The sequence below is a fragment of the Stigmatopora argus genome, chromosome 17 (genome assembly GCF_051989625.1).
Source record: "Stigmatopora argus isolate UIUO_Sarg chromosome 17, RoL_Sarg_1.0, whole genome shotgun sequence".
Classification (NCBI taxonomy): domain Eukaryota; kingdom Metazoa; phylum Chordata; class Actinopteri; order Syngnathiformes; family Syngnathidae; genus Stigmatopora; species Stigmatopora argus.
Window position 1 is genome coordinate 13,719,385 of NC_135403.1, and position 21,667 is coordinate 13,741,051.

At 48.5% G+C, this 21,667-nt stretch overlaps 3 protein-coding genes and 2 long non-coding RNA genes across 9 annotated transcripts in view; 1 reads left to right on the forward strand and 4 right to left on the reverse strand.

Annotated features, from left to right (window-relative positions):
* The window catches only part of cnksr2a (connector enhancer of kinase suppressor of Ras 2a), a 22,988-nt gene extending 17,862 nt beyond the window's left edge, over nucleotides 1-5,126 (reverse strand). For all 3 annotated transcript variants that reach the window (XM_077624545.1, XM_077624544.1, XM_077624543.1), the window contains exons 1-3: nucleotides 4,993-5,126; nucleotides 1,089-1,252; nucleotides 375-577 (exon numbers count right to left, since the gene is read on the reverse strand). In XM_077624545.1, coding sequence (XP_077480671.1) covers nucleotides 375-577; nucleotides 1,089-1,252; nucleotides 4,993-5,056 — 431 coding nt within the window. In that variant the 5' untranslated portion in view covers nucleotides 5,057-5,126. The remainder of the gene's footprint in view (nucleotides 1-374; nucleotides 578-1,088; nucleotides 1,253-4,992) is intronic.
* Nucleotides 5,127-6,821: 1,695 nt separating this feature from the next.
* On the reverse strand, nucleotides 6,822-10,695 carry LOC144091877 (uncharacterized). Its single transcript, XR_013305907.1, has 3 exons — nucleotides 10,493-10,695; nucleotides 10,115-10,179; nucleotides 6,822-7,005 (listed from the first exon to the last, which is right to left on the reverse strand). It is a non-coding gene; the product is annotated as an uncharacterized LOC144091877 (long non-coding RNA).
* tlr22 (toll-like receptor 22) lies at nucleotides 6,860-11,383 on the forward strand. Its single transcript, XM_077624546.1, has 3 exons — nucleotides 6,860-9,247; nucleotides 9,312-9,429; nucleotides 10,899-11,383. The coding sequence occupies exons 1-3, from the start codon at nucleotides 6,865-6,867 to the stop codon at nucleotides 11,146-11,148; spliced, it is 2,751 nt and encodes a 916-aa protein (XP_077480672.1). The 5' UTR covers nucleotides 6,860-6,864; the 3' UTR covers nucleotides 11,149-11,383.
* Nucleotides 11,384-11,592: 209 nt separating this feature from the next.
* On the reverse strand, nucleotides 11,593-20,250 carry map3k15 (mitogen-activated protein kinase kinase kinase 15). Of its 3 annotated transcripts, XM_077624538.1 has the most exons (30): nucleotides 19,792-20,250; nucleotides 19,125-19,264; nucleotides 19,027-19,050; nucleotides 18,807-18,884; nucleotides 18,092-18,285; nucleotides 17,813-17,981; nucleotides 17,635-17,741; nucleotides 17,412-17,582; nucleotides 17,218-17,330; nucleotides 16,997-17,156; nucleotides 16,772-16,922; nucleotides 16,588-16,695; nucleotides 16,459-16,508; nucleotides 16,304-16,399; nucleotides 16,141-16,228; nucleotides 15,946-16,079; nucleotides 15,758-15,885; nucleotides 15,560-15,690; nucleotides 15,385-15,490; nucleotides 14,884-15,041; nucleotides 14,617-14,800; nucleotides 14,355-14,529; nucleotides 13,491-13,668; nucleotides 13,229-13,414; nucleotides 13,053-13,158; nucleotides 12,750-12,990; nucleotides 12,324-12,436; nucleotides 12,140-12,246; nucleotides 12,002-12,078; nucleotides 11,593-11,930 (listed from the first exon to the last, which is right to left on the reverse strand). In XM_077624538.1, the coding sequence occupies exons 1-30, from the start codon at nucleotides 20,093-20,095 to the stop codon at nucleotides 11,837-11,839; spliced, it is 4,071 nt and encodes a 1,356-aa protein (XP_077480664.1). In that variant the 5' UTR covers nucleotides 20,096-20,250; the 3' UTR covers nucleotides 11,593-11,836. The 3 variants fall into 3 exon arrangements, with proteins under 3 accessions (XP_077480664.1, XP_077480663.1, XP_077480662.1); XM_077624537.1 differs by lacking the exon at nucleotides 18,807-18,884; XM_077624536.1 differs by lacking the exon at nucleotides 18,807-18,884 and having other exon boundaries at nucleotides 17,218-17,582.
* Nucleotides 20,251-20,895: 645 nt separating this feature from the next.
* Nucleotides 20,896-21,547, reverse strand: LOC144091901 (uncharacterized). The gene is made up of 2 exons (XR_013305913.1): nucleotides 21,099-21,547; nucleotides 20,896-21,021 (listed from the first exon to the last, which is right to left on the reverse strand). It is a non-coding gene; the product is annotated as an uncharacterized LOC144091901 (long non-coding RNA).
* Nucleotides 21,548-21,667: the final 120 nt, after the last annotated feature.

Sequence of the window (21,667 nt, forward strand, 5' to 3'; positions counted from 1 at the left end):
AGCTACGTTGCTATAGCAACAGCCCATGGCCTCGCTATCTTTACTTAAAAGAAGCGGCGTATAGTTATTTCGGTCTGATCAAATGAGCGACGGCGCCATTGAAATGGTATTACCCGTGACAATTGTCAGCCAGTCGCCGTGTAATAAAGCAGCCAAAATCCTCCCACGCATCGAGACGACAGCCTCTTAATAATTCATGCGCAGGTGCTGGCAAATGCGCGCGTAAAAAAGAAATTGACGAGCTGCCGTTTTTCTTCCCCTGGCGGATTCGGCAAAAGTTTCTTTGGTGACGCATCGGCGGAGTCGGGAGACGCGCCCGTTGCGTCATCGCCGGGTGGGCGGCGGCCTGGGAGGTCAAATCCGCTATCGCTCACCTGTCCAACCAGGCCAGCAAGCTCTTGGCGGCGGTGATGAGGTCCACCACGGAGGTCAGCAGGTCGTTGGGGAGCCTCCTCGACGTCCTGCTCTCCGATTGGCTGCTTCGGCGCCGGCCCGAAATGAAGTTCTGCAGGTTTTTGGCCGAGGCGCCCAGCTTGTGGGCCAGCGTCCTGACGCTCTCCGTCTCCAGGCCCGAGTTCTGCGCGAGACACGGCGTTGGTCGGTCGGCTGAATTCCAAGTTAGCAGCGAGTCTTACCCACGTACGTAACACCGTGTGCGGTCGATTGGTCGCCGGTCTTTTGGTCGCCCCGACCGCGACAACAGGTGACCAAAAGACTGACGACCAAAAGACCGACGACCAAAAGACCGGCGACAAAACAAGGTAAAACAACACGTTCTACGCATCAATAAAAGCCAACAATGGCCATGAGCAGTTTCACTGAGCCAACGTGTGAGTGTATAAGAGTTTGTATGTACATGCGTTGTCCCTTTAAGAAGCGACGTCAGTTCAGTCATGGTCTTAACAAGTTCTCCAACAAAAAACTAAAAAGTCTGGGAAATTTTGAGCTTTTCTTTAGCCTAATAATTACTAGGGCATTAAGTATGACTAAATCGTCATTCGCAGTTTGTATTTAGGGAATTTGAGCAACGATTTAAATGGTAATTCTCAATAACCTTCCGGGCGACCAATCGACCGTGTACCACGTACCAGCGCGCAGAGCAGGTCGACGGCCTCCAGGATGAGCTCCTGGTGCCCGATGCGGGAGACCCCCAAGTCCTCCAGCTCGGCGTGGCTGATCCGCAGCAGCCGTTCGCCGCACACGCCGCCGCGCTCGAACACGCACACGTACTGCTGCAGGCAGTCGTCCAAGCCTAAGAGAAACAGGCGTTGTGGTAAGTGTGTGGCTTACATGTAACCGTACCGGCTTTTCGTATAACGGGGAGCGACAAAGGTCAAGCGGCGGTTTGTGGTAGCGCTCGAAATGTCGTGACATCGCCTCGATGTTTACGGTCCTTTCTAAGTGCGTGTTTGCGCCGAGAAGCTTTACCGCGGGACTGCCAAAGCAACCAACGTATCCAGACCGCGGCCCCGAATAAACACGGGCGGTGGAGGGCAAGTCGTGGAACATTGATTTCCCCCGCCGCCCCCAGTCGGAGCCCCCATAACAAACTCATCTGTCAGAACACCCCCCCAAGCCAGATGCAAACACAAGAAAAGGAAAAAGCGGAAAGCAGCCGTTAAATTGCAAACACCGACGCCCCCGCGGACTCTCGCTTTGCCCATTGACTCCTGCAGTAATGAACAGTTAATGCAATTTAACGGTCATATTTTCCTTATTAAATATTGACAGGAATAGATTTCAAAGGCTTAAAAAAAACAGAATGCTCAGATGAAAAGGCTGAATGAGATGAGGGAAATAAACAAACCGGATTGATTAGATGCAAAATAACAGGGTGAATGAGGGAAAGAGCAACGCTTATTTTTTAGATGGAAAAGGGAAATCAAGGTTGAAAGAGGGGGGAACCCCAACTTGGATTTTTTGGGGGAGAAAAGGGAAAACAAGAGAGTAGATGGAGATAAAATAAAATAAAACACATCACCCTGATGCAAAAGTGAAAATGTGGGTGGAAGAGGGAAAAACAACCCAAGTTCCTGATATGGAAAGGGGAAAAGAAGAAGCTGGACAATTTTTACATGTTCTTTAAAAGTAAAATGGAAAAGTGGAGGAAGAAAGAGAGAAAACCAATCATGGTCAGTTGGGTGGAAGAGGGAAAAACAACCCAAGTTCCTGACATGGAAAGGGGAAAATAAGCAGCTGGACAATTTTTACATGTTCTTTAGATGTAAAATGGAAAAGTGGAGGGAGAAAGAGAGAAAACCAATCCTGGTCAGTTGGGTGGAAAAGGGAAAAGTCAAAGTGGAATTAGGAAAAGCACATGAGCAACACCCCGGACAGTATTTTAGCGTTGAGCCAAGTGTGTGTTTTAATGACCCCACTTGGCTGCTATTTTGAATGCACTCTCGAGCTAGCGTTTTATTGAGTGTTAATCGCGCCTCACGGTAGACGCGAAGCCGATTAAAACAATGTTGGCTCTCCCGGGATGAGAGTGTTACTCCGCTGCCGAAAGATCCTCGCCAGCAGGGGCGTGACCGTGCGCCTGGCGGGAAAAAACGACTGGGGTTCCAATGCTACGCCTTCCCGACTCGCCTTAACCCGTGACGAGGCCACCGGAATGGCAGGCCCGGATTGGTCGCCGTCCACCTTTGAAACATTCAAGGCTGAAGCGCGCGTGTGCGTGCGTGCTTGCGTGGGAGTCCGGCCGGCTGCTCTTGTGAAAAGTGTGCGTGTCCGTGGGAGTCGAGTGCATGAGTCAGCCGTGAATCATGCATTTGCGTGCGTGCGCGCGCCTCGTGTTCCGCGCGCAAATAATACCTTTGTCTTAATTACTTTCAAGTAACAGTGAAAAGGTGCTAGCATGAGCATCCCTTGCTAGGACACGCCCCTCAAAAAGACAACAATTGAAAAAAATCTCATCAAAATCAGATTACGTGTTGTGGTAGTTGCTAGTTTCTGTCTTAGCAATTGTTAACAATCGCTATTCATGGCAGTGAATGAGTACATTTAAATATTTGAAATGAGTAAAATAAAGTACTCTATTGGATTTTTTTTAAAGGGCTTTCATAGATTTTAAGTTCATGTTATTGTTTTTTGGTTTCAAGTGTTTTAAGCGGTCTTAAACTTCAGTGGTTACAATTTTTGGAGCCTCTTCCTTCAATCGGTCATTTGGTGTCAATATTTGGACAGAAAATCCTATTCCATCTGCCTTGAAAGATCGGGACCGGACGTTTCGTCGAAAGACGTTTGGTCCCCGGACGTTTGGTAGAACGGACGTTTGGTAGAACTGACGTTTGGTAGAACTGACGTTTGGTAGACCTGACGTTCGTTAGAACGGACGTTTGGTCGTTGGGTTCGCATGCAATTGATAGATTTTAACATTGGGTGAATATGGATTTAATGACTATTATTTAACATTGAGTGAATAGGGTTAGGTTTAAACAAATGAAAGTCTCGTGACTCAAACCTCGGGACTCGCGAACCCGGCGACCAAACGTCTGGTCACCCAAACGTCCAGGGACCAAACGTCCGGGGACCAAACGTCTTTCGACGAAACGTCCGAGTACCTGAAAGATGAGTCCAAATCCTCTAAACCAGCAACACCAAGTCAACAATGGCCATCTTTTGGCCCCGCGACCCTGGCGCATTTTGGCACGCGTCCCTAACAATTGTCTTGGTGTTGCCAGAGACACCCGCCACCCGGATCAAATGCCAAGCAAAGGTGCGGCGCACGCGTGCTCAAATGCCGGCGCGCCGTCGGCCTTCTGTCGCGTTGGGGGTGCTCTCGTCAGCTGTCGAGCGTGGACCGACGCGTCGCCCTCCGCCCACGAGCTGGGCCCGCGCGCGCAAATAAACACGCGCCATATGCACACGGGCCAGCGGTAGGTAGCCTCGTTAAAAAAAATGACGGTCACGATTCCCGCTTGGCGATCGGCGGGTGACACTTGCTTGACCCCGTTTTTAAACAGGCGGGCAGCTGTATTCATCGTCATTGGGCAAACGATGTTTAAAACGTGAGCCCTCACATTGAAGGCAATGGACGTCAAAAACATTTGAATCGAACCCAATCGAGTACTTTTTATTATATCCAATGCTGCATTTTTTTCTCTCTGGTACATTGTATTTTTTTTTACTGGGATTCGGTGACTGCCGGCGACTGATGTCCAATCCTTTTGGGATGGGGAAAAACTAGGCTGACCTAAAAGATTTATTCCTATTTAGTTAAATTAACAGTTGGAAAAAAAGTGTGGTCAACCCTGCAGTTAAACCTAAAACACAAAAAAAATTGCCAATCACCCCCCTCAATTTGAGTTCTTAATATAAATGATGCTAACTACCACAACACATTCTGTCAAAATTAAATGTATATTTGGTCTGGCAGCGAATGAGTTCATGATGATTGGACGACCCACGAGAAATTATTTTTCCAAATTTACTGCATGCTATTTAATTAAAAATGCATTTGATCAATAATTTCACCTTTTACTAGCATACCAGTTAGCATGATTGCTTTTTATATTTTTTTGTTATTAAAATAATATGCTAACAGAAATACACTCAATAATCAAGTTAATAATTGCAGTTTGATTTTTTGACTTCAAATATTTTTCTAAAAAAAGTATGTAGCTAGCAATATTTACTACTCATTTTAAATCCACCAAATTAATAGCTTTTAAATATAAAACAAGAAAAGTATGAACTCATCGCCTGCCATTGACAGCATTCGAATTCATTTAAAGTGGCCGCGAATACAAATGTTTCCGTGCCATAGACGGCGCGAGACGTCCAATCCGTTTGTCGAATGAACGTCTCGCGCCGTCGTCGGTAGCCAACGAGTTAGAAGTCACGTCAAAACCTATTTGAGCCCCAAAACTACTTTGAACACGCCTCCCAAAAATTCCCAATCTCATCGTCGAACCCATTCTTATCGTCACGAAATGAAAACGGGGAGCGCCGTTACGCAGACTAAAACATTTGTAGCTTTTCCTCCCCCACCTTTCATCCAGTCCACCACCTGGCTGGCCGTCCACTTGCTGACCGGCTCCATCACCAGCGCCATGGGGGGAAACTTTGGACCTCCGCCTCCGGGGAACTCCGAGGCTAGCGTAGCGCGGCGACGGCGTTGGCGGCGACGGCGTGGGGCTGCGGCCGTCCGTGGCGGCTCCCGAACATTCCCGAGCTGGCGTGTCCGCCTCCTGGCGAATGGAGACGGCGAGATGCAGCGGGTGAGCGGAGGCGCGGCTCTCTCTCTCTTTCTCTCTTTCTCTCTCTCTCGCACGCCATTCGATGACGTCGCGCACGCGCATCTCGTGGGCGGGCCGGCGCGCACGTATGTACGTCGCCGTTAGGACGGAGCGTGGAGGGAAGATGTCATCCTCCAGAGGCTCTCAATCAAAGTGCGTGCGAGAGAGAGAAGAAGAGAAGAGCACTTTTTTTCTCCCCTCAACTGACCTTCTTCTGTGTTTTTTTTTGGGGGGGGGGGGGGGGGGGGGTTGGTCTCCGCGAAGACTGCAGTGGCTGGCTCCTCCCCCTCCTCCCGACTGTTTGCGAGGTAGTTGGGACTCATTTCCAGCCATTGACGACGGGGGACGTCCGATCTGTTGGGTCCGGGAAAAGCGGCAGGGTTCATGGGTTGCGCGAGTGCCGGAACGGAGAGTGAAAATGCTGGAAAAAAAGAAAGAGAAATTGAGAAAAGATCCAAGCAAGCCATGAAAATGGAAATGAATTGGAATTGGAATAAACATTCAAAAATGTCAAAAGAAAAAATTGTAATGTATTCATTGTACTTTTATTAGTATTTCTCGGCGACCTTGTTCATGTATTCATTGGAATTTTTCAAGATTTTATTGATCTAGTTTAAATTGTTTGAAATGAAATAAAAGATGAAAATTCAACTCAATGCTGAATACAAATTTAAATGAATGTTCGCATATAAACTCAAAGGTTATTAAATAGCATCTATTTATTTTGTGATGAATTCTTATTTTAGTTTTAAAGATTAGTATATTGATGATGTCATATTCGACTAGCACGCTAACTCTGATTTCAAAATGTTAATAAAGAAATGAATAAAAACTGAAATACTTTATGATTCAAGGCCCCAAATAACACTTTCCCCATCACAAATATCAACTTTGAAAAAAAGACAAATGTAATTATTCAGACTTAAATTTGGCACTCCACATGAAAGCGTCAAAGCAATCTTGTCGTTTGCATCTAATTGCTCTACCTCTTGCGCTACTTCCCGTATATTCTTGCACTTCCTTTTTACGTTGGAACGCACCTCGTCAAAAAAAGAGATTTCCTTGCGAATGGTCGCCAAAACGTCTGAGTTAATGATTGTTTTTACCGCTCTCCTCTCTCGTGTGCCAGCCCAACTTTCAGATTGGTTATGAGTCAACAATACGCGCTTCCCATTTTTGTCTCGACCCAAAACAACTTCTGTTTTCAGAAGGACAAGACATATTTTACATTAAGCAAGGCTGTACATTTTTATTTTTTTTCCCACTTTACGTAACAGGACTAAAATAAAGACTAAATAGAAATTTTCTTCCTGAGACGTGTTGGTTTACTAGTGAGCAAACGTTGACCCTCTCTCAGTTCCGCATTCGTGCCACTGAGAGGAAAGAAGCTCAAACTGGATCTTACGTTTACTGGATCTTCAACCTGGAACCGTTCTGGAAGGAAATGAGGTGACTCAGACTTTTTGGGGTCTTCAGTAAGTCTCAAACATCCTCAGCAGAGCTGAAAGTGGTTTCTGCCACAATGGACGTGGTCAGAAGTGGACTACTTTTGCAGGCGGCTTTTTGTTTTGTACTCACTGTGATGATCAACACTTGCGGTGCACTGGTGCTGAAAGGCTGCCGGATGACCGAAGACAACGCCATTTGCCCGGGCGCCAAACTCCTGGCCGTCCCTCGGGACATCCCGACGTCTGTCAAGACCTTCGACTTGGCCGCCAACAAAATCTCCAGGATCCGAGCCGACGATTTCCTAAATTACACGTCTCTGACGCAGTTAGACATGAAGCGCAACTTTATTTCGCGGATAGAAAAGGGTGCCTTTGCCAACTTGCGTTTTCTGCAAAAGTTGAATTTGAATAATAACCGACTGAAGGAACTGGTAGATGTTTTCCACGGTTTGAGCAACCTGACCGAGCTGAGGCTAACCAGCAACAACATCATAACCGTGGACCCTGACGCCTTTAGACCGCTGAGGAATTTGAATGTCTTGGACTTGTCCTTCAACAAACTAGGCCACTTGAGGAACGTTCACTATGCAATACGGCATCTACCAAATTTGAAGTTTCTATTCATCAAAAAAATAGATCTGACCATATTCCGTTCCTGGGAACTGGGCAACGGCACCTTGCCCCTAGCCTACCTGGATCTGTCCCAGAATCATATCGACGTCTTCAGCATTGGCGCAAGTGTTTTCCAGAATCTGACCTGGCTGAACATCGGCAGACCTCCGAGAAAGCACACGTTTACGTGGAAGGTGAGCGGAGAGAAGAGCCTGAGCCGGGTGACCACGCTGGATATCGGCGGTCTTCACCTGGCGCGGACAGAAGCCACGGCACTTTTCCGGAGCTTCAACTTCTCGCTGAGCACTTTGAGGCTGAATGCCATGAAAGGCGACCCCAGAGAACTGGTCGAGGCGTCCTGCACCATCCCGACTCTCAATAAGTTGCAGCTCCGACGAAATAAACTCCGGCGGGTCGACGCCGGCCTGCTTCGGGCATGTCCGTCCGTCGCAGAGTTGGATTTGGCCGAGAATCACATTTACCACATCTCCGTCGACTCCTTTGCGGTCTTCCTTGGTCTGAAGATCTTGACTCTAAGTCAAAACCGGCTCTCCTCTGTCCCGCCCGCCGTCAGGAATCTGACAAGACTCCTGGAGCTGGACCTGAGCTCCAACAACATCAGCTCGCTGGGTTGTCAAGACTTGGCCAGGCTCGGCAAACTCCAAACGCTCGGCCTTTATCAGAACAAGATCGTCATGCTGAAGCAGTGCGTCTTCGAGGGTCTGACCAACCTTCAGGTCCTCAAACTGCAGGCCAACCAGATCACCAAACTGAACAGCGCTTTTGAGAAAACCCTGCCGAATCTAAGACAGCTAAAACTGGACAAGAACAGACTCACTACCATCAAACAAGGAGAGTTTGAAGGCTTGCGTTCTCTCCAGATTTTATCGATGATGAACAATCAAATCGGCAAGCTGGAAGTGGGTTGCTTTTCGGGCCTGACGGAGCTGACCGACATCCTGCTGCAAAGCAACGAGATCCAAGACGCCGACATCACGGCGGGTGTCTTCAACGATCTGCTCAGTTTAAGAAAGTTGAGTTTGTTGGACAATCGCATCAAGTACAAGAACAATTCGTCCTTGCCATCGGCGCCGTTCTCCCGGCTTTCTAGCCTGCAGACCTTGACCGTGGGGCAACAACACGGCCGAGGCAGATCTCAGTTCCCTCGCAACTTTCTCCAAGGTCTGAGCAACCTCCTAGATTTCGACGCCAGGAATACCCAGCTCTTCTCCTTGCACCGTGACTTCTTCACGCAAACGCCTAACCTCCAGAAGCTGGACATCAGCGCGAACGAGCTCACGTACGTCTCCGCCAGGTTGTTTGATCCCATCCAGAACCTCCAAAGTCTTTACATCTCGAGAACAAGTCTTCAATCGCTGGACTTTCTGGAGCAGGCCAACCTTAGCAAGCTGGAATTCTTACAAGCGCGAAGGAACCAGTATTCGGTCATCACAAAGGAACAAATGCTCTCGCTTCCCTCTCTGGTATTTTTAGATCTTCAAGGGAACGGTTTTTTATGCGACTGCGACAACACATGGTTTCTGCAGTGGATGAACAAAAGCGACACCCAAGTTTTTGATGCCTACAACTTTGAATGCAACTACCCTCCGCCCCTGAAGGGCATGAAGCTGCTGGATCTGGACGTTGGCTCTTGCTCGGTAGACGTGGAGTTTATCTTCTTCGTCTCTACGGCGTGCGCCATTCTCCTGTTTCAGTTGGTGGCTTTAACCTACCACTTCTTGCGATGGCATCTGGCCTACGGCTACCACCTCTTCCTGGCTCTACTCAACGAGCGAAAATACAAAAACAAGGAGCCCCCGTGTCTCTACGATGCTTTCGTCTCTTACAACGCCCACGACGAGGACTGGGTCTTCAGGGAGTTGGTGCCCAAACTCGAGGAGCAGCAGGGCTGGAAGTTGTGCCTGCACCACCGAGACTTTGAGCCAGGTAGGATTAGCTTTTGCTTCCAGTGGAAAGGGTTGCCGTTGCATTAATTTTGATCGTCCCTCAGGGAAGCCCATCATCGAAAACATCACAGAGGCCATCTACGCTAGCAGAAAGACCATCTGCGTGATTAGTCACAAATACCTGGAGTCTGAGTGGTGCTCTAGAGAAATTCAGATGGCCAGGTAGGTTCACTGTCTACCTTCAAAAACAATAGCTGCATAACTAGCTGAAAAAAAAAGTACCGTTGGGATTCAGAGCCAGAAATCGTTGCGTCCAAGTCAAAATCCAGACAAATAAGATTAAAGCAGTGGCTATCTACTATTACAATTACAGAATAATTTTAGGACATGTCAGAATTTAGGTTTGCAATTACATGTATTTTGACCATTAGCATCAATGAAAATCACTTTCAAAACCACATTAAATATCCGTACAAAATAAAATACACATGGTTGGGAACGAAAATTTGCAGCTTTTTGTTATTTCTAACATGTACGGTACAACCAATGCGCAAATCACAATTATATGTAATTAGAGTGTACCAGAACAACCAAACGTTTATCCAAAGAATACATTCTGTATTAATACATGGCTGAGAGACTTAAATTAACCATTCATACATTTCGTCCCTTTTCTCACTGACAAGTGTTGAACTTGCGAGTGTTTTGCTCAAAGAAAAGTATCTGGCGGGTACACGATAATTCGCATGACATATAGGCCAGAACGATAGTATAACCACTAGAGAATTATTCAACAACACTAATACTGTTTTCGTGAATTCGGGAACAAGACGTTGTTTCTCAAAATGACATATTAGGGCATAATTAAGCATCACGTCTAATAATATGTATAATAGGCCAAGCTTACCTTCACTCAACTTTTACTTGACGACAACGGCTCTTCACATTAACATGAATGCACACTTCTTTGTCCTAACAAATAAACAACTCGTTAGACATTGATAGAAATTAGATAGGCATTGTTTTATACGAGTTTTGCCATGATACCGGAGGTTGGTTGTGCTCATTAGCTCGCGGCTAGCGATTAGCTACACCCAACTAGCGCTAGCTAGCGAGTACACACTAATTCGCATATTTAGACCAGAACGTTAGTATAACCCATACAGTAATATTCAACACCACTAACGCTGTTCTAATGAATTCTGGAACAAGACGTTGTTTCTCAAAATAGCATATTAGCACATAATTAAGCATCACATCTTAATGTATAATAGGCCTAGCTTACCTTCACTCAACTTTGACTTGACGACCAGGGCTCTTCACATTAACATGAATGCACACTTCTTTGTCCTAACAAATAAACAACTCGTTAGACATCGATAGAAATTATATAAGCATTGTTTTATACGAGTTTTGCCATGATAGCGGCGGTTTGTTGTGCTCATTAGCGACGCTCACAGGTGTCTGTCTCAGAATGAGGCGGGAACGAGAATTGTGTCATTTTCCGTGTGGCCAACAGAGGGCATCGTATCCCACCAAATCAATTCAACTAAACACATAGTATATAGTAGTCATATACACAGCACTTTCAAAACTTGAATTAAACAAAACAGCTTCATTTTATTTGAAGACCAATACTTGACCCTTAGTTTTTTGGAAGTACACATTTAACCGTCTGTCTGTTCTGACAGCTTTCGCCTGTTTGACGAGCACAAGGATGTTCTCATCCTGGTCTTCCTGGAAGAGGTCGAGGTTTGGGAGCTGTCTCCTTTCTACCGGATGAGAAGGTTTCTGAAAAAGAGGACTTTTCTGAGCTGGGGGGAGGCCGCGCAGTTCCCCGATCTCTTCTGGGAGAAGCTCCGGCAAGCTCTGAAGACCGGAGACAATGCCGGTGGTGAAATGTTGCTCCTCACCGTGGAGGACAGAGACGGTCGAACATGATGAGGCGGAACTGCAACCCATATAATAGCCATCTCAAAATGTTCCATTTTATAGTCTTTTTTTTACCTTTCCTGATCCATACCTCAGTTTTTCTACATCAGACGAAAACCACCAGAATATGTCACTGGAATGTTGCTGTTTAAATTCACCAATAATGAATGCAATTTACAAAGAATGTAAAAATCCATGAATAAATACACTCCCCTAAATGAAGTAGGTCACCTCTCACGTATCATTTGCAGCTTTATTGCAAAGCAAAGAGGAAAGGCAAATACGACATATTTTCTACAAGCTAATAAATGATATCATTCGGATTAATAACAGTACGAACACAGCTAGTTTGGTCATTGCTTGCGCACGTTTCATGAACTAAAACAGCACAGGAAATAAAAAGTTTGCGGAATTAGCAAATTTTGGTTCAAATTTTGTGTCATTTTACGGCCATTTGGCCAAAAGTCGTTTTGTGTCGATACAGACCTCAAAGTCAAACCAAACTTCACGCAATATTATGACATTAGCATTTAGCATTTAACGAACAACTTACTTTGCACTTTCTCGACATTAAGACTTTAGCGTTGCCTACATGAAACCAATGGGCAATTAGTGCCTGCACTAAAGCGCTTTGGTCAAAGGAAAAGAAAAAAAAAAGAAAAGAAAAGCCGCGGCGGCCATTTTGTCGGCGGTTGGATCACGCTTCGTCCTCCGAGCGCTCGTCCCCCCTCAGCCTGGCCCGCTCCCGGTGCCTCTGGATGGCCCGCCAGATCCGGCACAGCACCCCGCCCCTGACGCGGCGACAAGGCGGAACTTAGCGACGGAAGGGGGCATGGCTACAAAAAACGTTCGGAGACGATACCTGAGGCGGAGGCCGCGCAGGTCGTCTTTGGTGACGTCGTTGAGGACGTCGGTCAGCGTGTACTCTTCCAGCGCAAACTTAAACACGCGGTAGCGATTAGAAATGTAAGCGTCGTCCAGGTGATTTGAGGAGCTTCACCTTATCGACGGTGTCCGGGTCCGCCCCTTGCTCCTTTAGCCAATCGGCGAGCTGCTTGTCCGGCTCGTGATCGGCCGGGATGTGGAAAATGGACGGCGGGGAAACGTCTGAGGAGGCGGAGAGAAGATTTTTGTTTCAAGTTCAAGCGCCCTTTCTGTTGTTGTTGTTGGGGTTTTTTTAGTACCTGGTGGCCTGTGGCGGACACGGACCAGGTCTAGGTCTTGGGTTCGCTGCTGCAGGGTGGCCTTTAGGACCAGCTGGTACTCGCGTTCCTTGTGGAGAAGTTCCTCTAGCAGCCTGTCGGGGGCGACAAAGCGCTGATTTTATCATTTTTGGGGGTTTGTACTTCAACATAATGAACATAAAGTTGTTAAAAATAATCAGTTGTAATATTTTGTCTAGGAAAACACACCGATACTCTACAAACAAAAAATATATTTTTAACTATACTATATGTTCTTCGATTATGATTATACAAATAAATACAACCTTTCCCAAAATCATGCTTTTTCTGTTATATTTTTACATGATTAGTGCTCCCAAAAATTCTAATAGTCTTCTAATAATCTGACAGTCATTTTTGGAAAAGGCAAAAATGAAAAGATCTTACCTGCCGGTCTCCTGCTTGAGGCGTCCCAGCTGCGCCCCCATCTGGTGGTGGTGTGAACGCGGGTGGTCGTGGGCGTGCGCCGGGTGCGGCGCCGCGTGCAGCGCGGAGTCCGCCGCCGCCGTCCCGCCGTCGTCGGCGGCCGGCGCCAAGACGGGACCGAAGTCGTTCTCCTCCTCGTCCACCTCGTCCTCCTTCTCGCCGCCTTCGCACTCCGACGCCGGCCCGAAATGCGTCTGGAGCTCTGCGAGCGCCACAATTCGGCGACGGTTCTCCGCCGGGGGTCGGCGAGGAATCCGCTCCCACCTGGGATGAGGATGGTGATGGCGGCCTGCACGGCTCGACGGATGATGTTGTCCATGGCAAACATCCAGTGGGGTTTGATGTGGTGATTCCGGAGAACTTTATTCACCTGACGTCAGAAGAAGAAATCAATCAGCTGGTCCGTGGTCCAAAAAAATAAACGTCTGAGTCTGACTCACCGAGTCCTGGAAGCCAAAGAGGACCAGCTGGATCTGGTTGATGGAGGTGGAGTCAAAGTCCAAGTCCAGCTTGAGCTTGGAGATGGTGGCCGCCATGACGCGCCTCTCCGGGGAATGGATGAAGTCTCGCAAAATGCAGATGATCTGCTTGATGTGCTCCACCGACAGCTGAAGCTCCTCGCTGCCCTGAAGTCGGGACCAAAAGAACTAAACCTCAGAACGGGATTCCTTGGGTTTTGGAGGAAGAAGACGGCTGGCGCACCTGGATGTAGTTCTCCTTCAAGTTGGAGATCACCTTCTCTTGGTCCTCGTTGAGGACCTTGAACAAAATGGCTCTCCTCTCGCTGTCCTTCTTGAGGAGAAACAGGCCGCCGTCCCGATCCTCGGGCGAGGGGGGGGCGCCGCTGCGGTCCTCCGTCGCCGAAGCCTCGTCCGGAACGCTGAGGTAAATGGAGGCGGTCATCTGGCGGCTGTTTTTTTTCTTTTTACGACGTTTGCGGATGCCATGCCGCTTAGTTATCGGCGGCGAGCCATCGTAAAATTGTCGGGATTCGTTAAATCGCTGCCGTAAAAGGCAGCGGTGCGTGCTGAGGGGGGGCACGAAAAGGCCACCTGCCATCCAAAGAAGACATGGACGCTAGGCTTAAGGCTAAATTTACAATCTAGCCCAGGGGTAGGGAACCTATGGCTCGGGAGCCATATGTGGCTCTTTTGATGGGTGTATATGGCTCTCTGCTGACCTGTGTGGTAAAATATGGGAACCGCTGGTGAGAGACCACCTAAGTCCCGAACGCACCAATGGGAGCGTCACACTGTCTCTAGCGGCTTTTTAATCATATTTTTTCTTCATTATACTCTTCTGCATGCATACTCTCATTGATACTCATTGATTAGCAACAGTGAAAACATGTTCTTAAAAGAATTCAGAGACTTTTTTTTTTACTTTCCAAGTGGTGAAATGATTAATAAATGCACACATTTTCATGTATTTTGACTTTTAAATTCTGAGTATGGCTCTCAAGGAATAATGTTTGAAAATATGAATTGTTTATGGCTCTCTTCGTCCAAAAGGTTCCCGACCCCCGATCTAGCCGCTCGCTGGTCGCTAGGAAATATTAGTTAGCACCTCAAGAAGTTGGAGCTGGGCGGTTTGAGCAGGTTCTCGGACCCGGAGCTTTTCTTTTTGTGGAAGAAAACATCCTGTTTGGAATCGCAGTCGGGACTCATGGAGCCGTGTTCGCTGCTGCTGCTCCCGGTGGCCTCGCACTGCAGTTGCACCGGTAGCGAAACGTGGATGTAGTCTGTCAAAACAAATAAAATGCTCAAAAAGGCAGCTCACACTTGTTTTTTTTTGGGGTGGCGGATCCCAATTTGAAGGCGGAATCAACCTGAAGGCTTGAAGGCGATCTTGCTCTTCTTGCCTTTGGTGTGCTGCCGTACGAACGTGTCCTTCAGGAGGTCGGAGGCCAGGGCTCGCTTGTGAGGGTCGGGCTCGAAGCAACGCAGGATGAACGACTTGGCCTCCAGGGACAAGGACTCGGGGATCTCCGGGTGGATTTTAAACATGCCCACCTGCGCCACAAACGTTCAATCTCCACGCCGTTCTAATCCCGTAGACCATCTCTAACCCAAATGGCCTCCCCACCAATACCGACCTTAAACATGGCGGCCTGCGGCTCGCCCAGCTCGTGGAAGGGAGGTTTCCCCGTGGCCATTTCTATGATGGTACATCCCAGGGACCAGATGTCCGCGGGGGCTCCGTACCCCCTGGGGCCCTTATCGATGATCTCCGGGGCCATGTACTGCAGAGTGCCTGCGCAAATACAAGGAAAATCAGTTCACGGGTGAAATATTTGGTCTCAGGTAGATGTGGAATTCGCCCTACATTAAGTGTTAAGAGACAACTATGCGGGGGCAATAAAAGCAAGTAGGAGATAACACACACAGACAGACGGACACGGCTACTAATGAAAGATAAACAGCCTTTGCTTGATTAGCTAATCTAATTGCACACAGCTCTCCGAACAATGGAGAAGGCCAGATGGCGCCTTGGCGTTTGCACGCTAGCGTCGCTAAAGATAGCCACGGAGAACATTTTTCTCCGACGTTCCTTGGGCTTCTGCCCTTGACCTTTGACCCTTCGAGTTCCCAAAAACCTGTGAAGGTCTCCGTGCAAGGGTTGACTCCCGCCAGCCGTTTGGAGGTGCCGAAATCGGAAATCTTCAGAACTCCGCTGTAGGTGTTGACGAGGACGTTGTCGCCCTGGCCCAGACATTTACGGGAGTATAAGTCAAGATGAACCGGGACAGGGTGGACTGGTTTTTGTCAGACCTTAATATCCCGGTGGACGATCTGGTTCTCGTGCAGGTACCGCAGGCCCTCCAGGATCTGTCGGGTGTAGAAGATGATGGTGGCCTCTTTCAGGGGACCCCACTTGGAGCGAAGTAACGCCGACAAGCTCCCTGAACGAGGGACGGGAGGACAAAAGTGAGCGGCACCAGCCGTGGGAGAACGCAATCCGGCGCTCACCTCCGGGGACTTGCTCCATGAAGATTTTGATGTATCCGTTCTCGGACACGGAGCCCAAATACTGCACGATGTTCCTGTGCTTGAGGTACTTGTGCAGTGCGATCTCCTCGTGAAGAGGTTGCGAGTACCTGAGGGACAAAAGCGTCTTGAAGCCAAAGAACAACTGGTCCAGTCGGAACTTGGCCCACCTGCTGTCTCTCTCCGGGATCTCCTTGATGGCGATCCGGACCTGGTTGCTGACGTCCCGACCGGCGTACACCACCCCGTAGGTGCCTCGTCCCAGGACCACACGGTCGCCGGTTTCGTCCGTGTCGTACTCGTACTGCAGCCACGGAAACCCGGTCGCTCGCGTTGGACTACGACGGTCGGCGGAAGCGGCCTACCTCCAGGGTGTCTCCGTCTCCTTCGCCTTCCAACTCCACGGAATTGCCCGTTCCATCAGATATCATCTCCTTCACCATGGAGCAGAATCTGAGTGGCACACATTGAAGAATCTCTAAACTTGAAAGCCACCAAATGGAGGGTCCTGGGCTTTCCTCTCCTTACCGGGCGCACTGTTCCTCGGTGGAGAAATAGATCTGGAAGTCGTCGGAGTTGTCGTGGACGTAGAGGAAGCAGCAGCGCTCGTCGAACTTACTGATGCTGCCAATGGAGACCATTTTCACGCTCGGTCGGTCGGTCGTTCCCTTCCAAAAATATACCTGATGCCTTTGATGGACGTGGCGGTGAAGTTCCACTCGTGAATGCCTTTCTGCAACGGGAAAACGCGACGGTCGGTCACCCGGGAGGAGAAAAATCCTCGTTCTGGTCGCGAGAAGACGGCGCCGTACCGTTTCTGGGGGGGACACGTGCCAAATGGAGACGTTCTTCTCTTCGGCTTCATTGTTGATGGACACGTAGGAGGGCTGGTAAACTTTAGTGGGCTCCAGAATCAGGACCTGTGAGGAGAGATCATTGAAGGACACGTGGGCGAAGAGTCCAGGCGTGGGCTTCAACTGGATCGGGGGTCCGCACGGGAAAGCGCAGTCTGTTGGTCGTTCCTTGTGTGGCCTCCACAATGATGTCCATCCAGAAGATGAGTCTGTCCCGCTGGGGGGAATGTTCCACCGACTGTTTCTTGAACCTCTGGATGAGCTGGAGGTTCTGCACCACGGAACGCAAGTACCTGAGAAGATGGCGAGGAGAAAAGTGAAGACTAGCGCTGGGAATTTCCTTCTCCAAAAGGAGATCCCATCCTACCAGAGTGGCGGCTTCAGCTTAAAAAGCTTCTCGGCCGCCTGGGTGGCTTTGGGGATGTCGTTAGCTAGCATGCTAACGGTGAAAAACTGCCCCACGTCCCAGTAGTTGTTCATTTTTTCCAGGGAACCTTTACGCCCTAAAAGACTGTTTAACCTAACACCTGAGAAATACAGAAAACTTGGGTCAGAAGATCTGAGGGCAACTTTTTGGGAGGCTCTCACCAATTTTCCTCAGTTCCATGGAGCTCTCAAACTGTTGGCCGGCGACTATGAGGAGAACGGCCAGGTTGATGCCCGAGTAGAGGGTGGGCTGCAGCTCGAAACCCTTGCGGTACCTGAAAGACAGACGTCCGGTCTTGACGTCGCCGATCGCCTGGCTTGGATTTACCCGATTGGATCCGAATTTGCTTCCTTGCCACTGGATGGCGTTGTCTCGGTTCTTGGTGTCCTTGCAGTCCGAGTCCAGGAAGATGTCCTTGTAGATCCGTCCGCACAAGCAGAACATGTCGGGGGCGGGGTGTTCGCACGACTGCAGGACGTGAAGCATCACGCGAAGAGCCTGCTCCCTGTCGCCGGGACTGTTTCGCCTGCGGACGAGATCATTTCGGTCCAAATCCGGTTCTACCCGGCCTACGTTACCTGTTGAGCGCGAAGGCGTAGTGGAACTGAATCATGGGCTGCGTTGCCAGGTCGCACGTTGGCAGCATCTCCAACGTCTGGACCAGTTTGACCATGGCGTCGTAGTCCTGCGGAACGGGTCGAAGTGAGACGCCGCTGGGTTTCCAAGCGGATGCGGACTTTTGAAAAAGCGGCGCACCTGGATGTCCCTGTAGGAGAAGAGCAGGTTCATCACGATGTCCTGCGTGAGGACCTCGGTGTTGTCGATGCGGAGCTTGATGCGGGAGAGTTCCTTGGCCAGCTCCTCGCCCTGGTATTTCTCTCGGGCCTTGCGGATGTCGTTTAGCAAGGTGTCCTTGAAGGAGGCGCTGGAGACGGGACACAAAAGGATTAGCCACGGAAGGCCCGAGGGCGGCGGAGTCGTTCGCTGGTTTTAAAGAGTGGCGGCTCTTTTGAGGGTTCTGGCTTTGCGTCTGACCAGGACGTGACGTGGATGTCCTTCAGGAGGCTGCTGAAGCGGTCCATCAGGGGAACGCACAGAGGGCCCAGCAGGTTGTCCCAGCTGGGTTGCATGTACTCGCTGGCCCTCCGCTGGGCGTCGCTTTCGCAGCAGGTGTACTCGTGGTTGGGCGTGACGATGTACGGGATGAAGTAGTAGTTTCCGCTGGAGGCCTGGGGGTGGGACAAAGTACTTGCGCTCAGTCAAGTCACGGAAGTTAGCGTCGTCGGTGTTTTTAAGGCGTTATGTCGACCAGAGTGCAAACTAAAGCAGTTTCAAACCAACTCAAATTGGGTTAGCATATTAGCGCAGTTGGCGTTCGGAATTCACCGCTGAGCCAATGCGCGTTTTGTTAGATTGTTAGCTTCGAGGGGCTAAAACAAGTGACCTTAAAATCACATTTCTGAAGTTATTCCTTTTTCAGCTCCCTTGGCCCCGCCCACCACACTTAGAAAGTGCAGCGGTCAGCGTGCTATTCTCTCACTCCCGTATGAAGGCATTCTTTCATCCCATCAACATGTACTAGCTCACACATCGCCCAATCATCAATTCTGGTTGTGATGTCACAATCAGAATGTCTGCAAAAACAGCTATTTGTGAGTACATTTTTGACAGCCTCACCATTTGTTTTAGTACCGTTACGTTTGTGGTTAGCAAAAGCTCTAGCATGCCTTGCCGCCGGACCGTGGCTTACTTTATTGCGCAGGCCAGAGCCCCTGTATTCCGGAGGCAACTGGACCCGAGGGAACGCTAAGCCTGCGGGACGAGACGCCTTCTCCGCCCGCCGACACGCAAACACCATTCCGACATTAAAATCTCTGCGGCTCGGAAGGACAGCTGCTCGTATTCGGCGGGGTTCTATTTGAGGACGGGGGAGGAAGCGCGGCCGCAAATAGCGCAGGTGAGACGCTTACCGTGTTCTTCTGAGCGACCATGTCCTGAAAAGACAAAGGGACGACGGTGAGGGACGTTCCGGGACCCAATCTTGAAACGGGGAAAGCGAGCAAAGCACCTTGAGCGACTGGGCCGTGTCGGGGTCGGTGTCGTGGTACAAGATGACGTTGTTGGCCATGTCGAAACTCTCCCGCACGCCCAGGTGGTAGAACAAGGAGGGCTGGCGGCAGACGTCGCTCATGTCCACCACCGCAATGTCTGTTTGTCACGATAGTGGATCATGTAAAAGTTGTTAATAGTTGTTTTGCAATGTTTTATGCCCTAAAATATATCTCCATTTTTTTCAGTGATTGAAAAAATATTTTTAATATTTTTAAATTCTAAATAATAACGGAATTTCTTTTTCCCCCCACTTTTTATAAATAAAAAAAATATTAAACTTGCTTACCCCTTCAATCTTAATTTTCAAAGTATTTAAAAAGATTGAGTATTTATTTAAAAGAGAAAAAGAGATATATAATGCCCCCTTTAAAACGTGTCATTAACTTGAAAAAAATACAAGAAAATATTTTCTGTTAGAAGGATTTGGACAAATTTGCATGATCGATCTATGGATGACAAGAAAAGCTGTCAATCATGACACCTTAGCTGGGCACAAAACCAAATGTAAGTCACTACAACGTACAAAGTTTGACTTCCCCCAGGTCAAAGGTCAATCTAGTTAACTCATTGGCTTCGTACAGGACTTAAATTTAAAAAAAAATATTTATCTCCGCTTCACTTACCCGCGTCGTAGAAGCTGTCCAGCACGGAGGTCTCGCCAAAGTCCAGCTTTCCGAAGGTGACGGTGGTGAGCAGGGCGCTCTCGGCGTCGCACGCCCGCTGAAGACACTGCAGCGCCCCCGACTCGGGGCTGCTGGCCATCACCGCCTTCAGCCCGTCGTTCAGCACGTAGACCACCCGCAGGGAGCGCTGCTTGGCCGGCGGGCTGGGGCTGGACAGCTCGGCCCTCTCCGGGACGCCCGTGCCCGCCGGGTGCTCGCCGGCCATGCAGTCCGTCGCCTGCGCCGCGCTTTGGCCGGCTTCCATGTCGCCGCGTGGCCTGCCTGCCTGCCTGCCTTCCTACCTCCGAGGGACTGTCCCTTTTCTTCGGTTCGTCACCCGAGCACCGGCTGCTTTTGGAAGCCCGGGTGGGCGGCCCTTGGAGGTCGTCCCTTAACTCCCTCCCCTCCCTCGCTTCATTAGGTCGCATTAGAACCGAGGGGAGGCCCCCGTCGGCCCCCGGAGGGACCGACCGGCTCCAACCAGTTCTCACAGTGGCGCCATTCGTCCAATGGCTATTGCGCAATTTCAAAATACGGTGGCCTTGTCATTCATAACTGGAATGATTGACATACCTGTCAACCTCTGCCGATAACTGCCCTTATAAATGATTATTGATTCCCCTTACAAACCCCCCAAAAACCTTACAAACACCGTACGAGTCGTACGGTGTTTGTAAGGTTTTTGGGGGGTTTGTAAGGGGAATCAATAATCATTTATAAGGGCAGTTATCGGCAGAGGTTGACAGGTATGGATTGAAGCCAGATAAAATAGATTTTGAATGACTTTTTAAGAGCCGATTACTGCCATAGTTGGAAATAGACGCTAGGAAAACTCACCCAAAGTGTAGTAGTAGACGTAGTAGTAGTCTTTGTAGTAGTAGTAGTAGTAGTAGTATAGTAGATTCCAATGTTCTACGACTGGTAACTAAAGCATGTGAAATGGAGAAATTATCAAATAAAATACATTGTTATTGTTAGCAAGAACAAGAGAAAAGGTTGAATAAATTGGATGTCTATTAATTTCAGCTAATATGCCTAATGAATAAATGAATAAATAAAACAGAGTACATAATACCGTTCTTTATTCCACCGAAATATAAAAGAATAGATATATTTATATAGATTTATGTCATCACTATCCCGGAGAAAGAGGACCAAGTCAAGAAAACAATTTGCAGCCTCGGTTGTTTTCTTCATCATGTAACGAAAAAAAAAAAAAATCAAAATAGAAATTAAAGTGAAAGAGGAAGGCCACAGTGATGCATTACCATAGTTTGTGCGCGTACGGAAGAGGAAGTCGACGGCGGTTTGTTCGTTACGCCGACGCCGCGGTGAAGTGGCCGTCATGCATCTTCGGTGAGGTCCAAAAAATTGCACCGTTTTTGTCCCCTAAATCAACATTTTAAAGTATTTGAAGGCAAACTAGAAAACAAGCATTAAAGGCCAAGCAAAGAAAAAAACAGGGCAATAAAGTGGTATTTTCGCAAGAAATAGTCGTAATATTGCGGGATTAAAGTCGTGTATTATTACTAATTTAATCTCCTAATTTCATTTTTTTCCTAGCAATTTCCCGACAGTGTAAAATGATGTCACGTAAAGTATTATATTGTCACGACTTTATTCTCGTCACTTTAATGTCGTGACCTTTTGACTAGCGTCATATCACAACTTCATATTTGCAATATTGCAACGCACAATTAAACATTAAGGATTAAATTCTTTCTTCTTCTCTTTCATTTTGTGTCGACTTTAACCCTTTATCATAAAAATTCGCCACTAATCGTCATATTCACGTACGCAAATGTGCTCATGCGTTAGCGGGCCATTATGTTAAGCT

Bases quoted from the DNA above. Each gene is read 5' to 3' on its own strand.
- tlr22 (XM_077624546.1), top strand. From the start codon at position 6,865: ATGACCGAAGACAACGCCATTTGCCCGGGCGCCAAACTCCTGGCCGTC. The intron at 9,248-9,311 runs GTAGGATTAGCT...ATCGTCCCTCAG, and splicing joins CCACCGAGACTTTGAGCCAG to GGAAGCCCATCATCGAAAAC. The intron at 9,430-10,898 runs GTAGGTTCACTG...CTGTTCTGACAG, and splicing joins AGAGAAATTCAGATGGCCAG to CTTTCGCCTGTTTGACGAGC.
- map3k15 (XM_077624536.1), bottom strand. From the start codon at position 20,095: ATGGAAGCCGGCCAAAGCGCGGCGCAGGCGACGGACTGCATGGCCGGC. The intron at 19,265-19,791 runs GTAAGTGAAGCG...CGTGACAAACAG, and splicing joins GGACAGCTTCTACGACGCGG to ACATTGCGGTGGTGGACATG. The intron at 16,229-16,303 runs GTAAGGAGAGGA...TGTGCCACTCAG, and splicing joins ACCGAGGAACAGTGCGCCCG to ATTCTGCTCCATGGTGAAGG.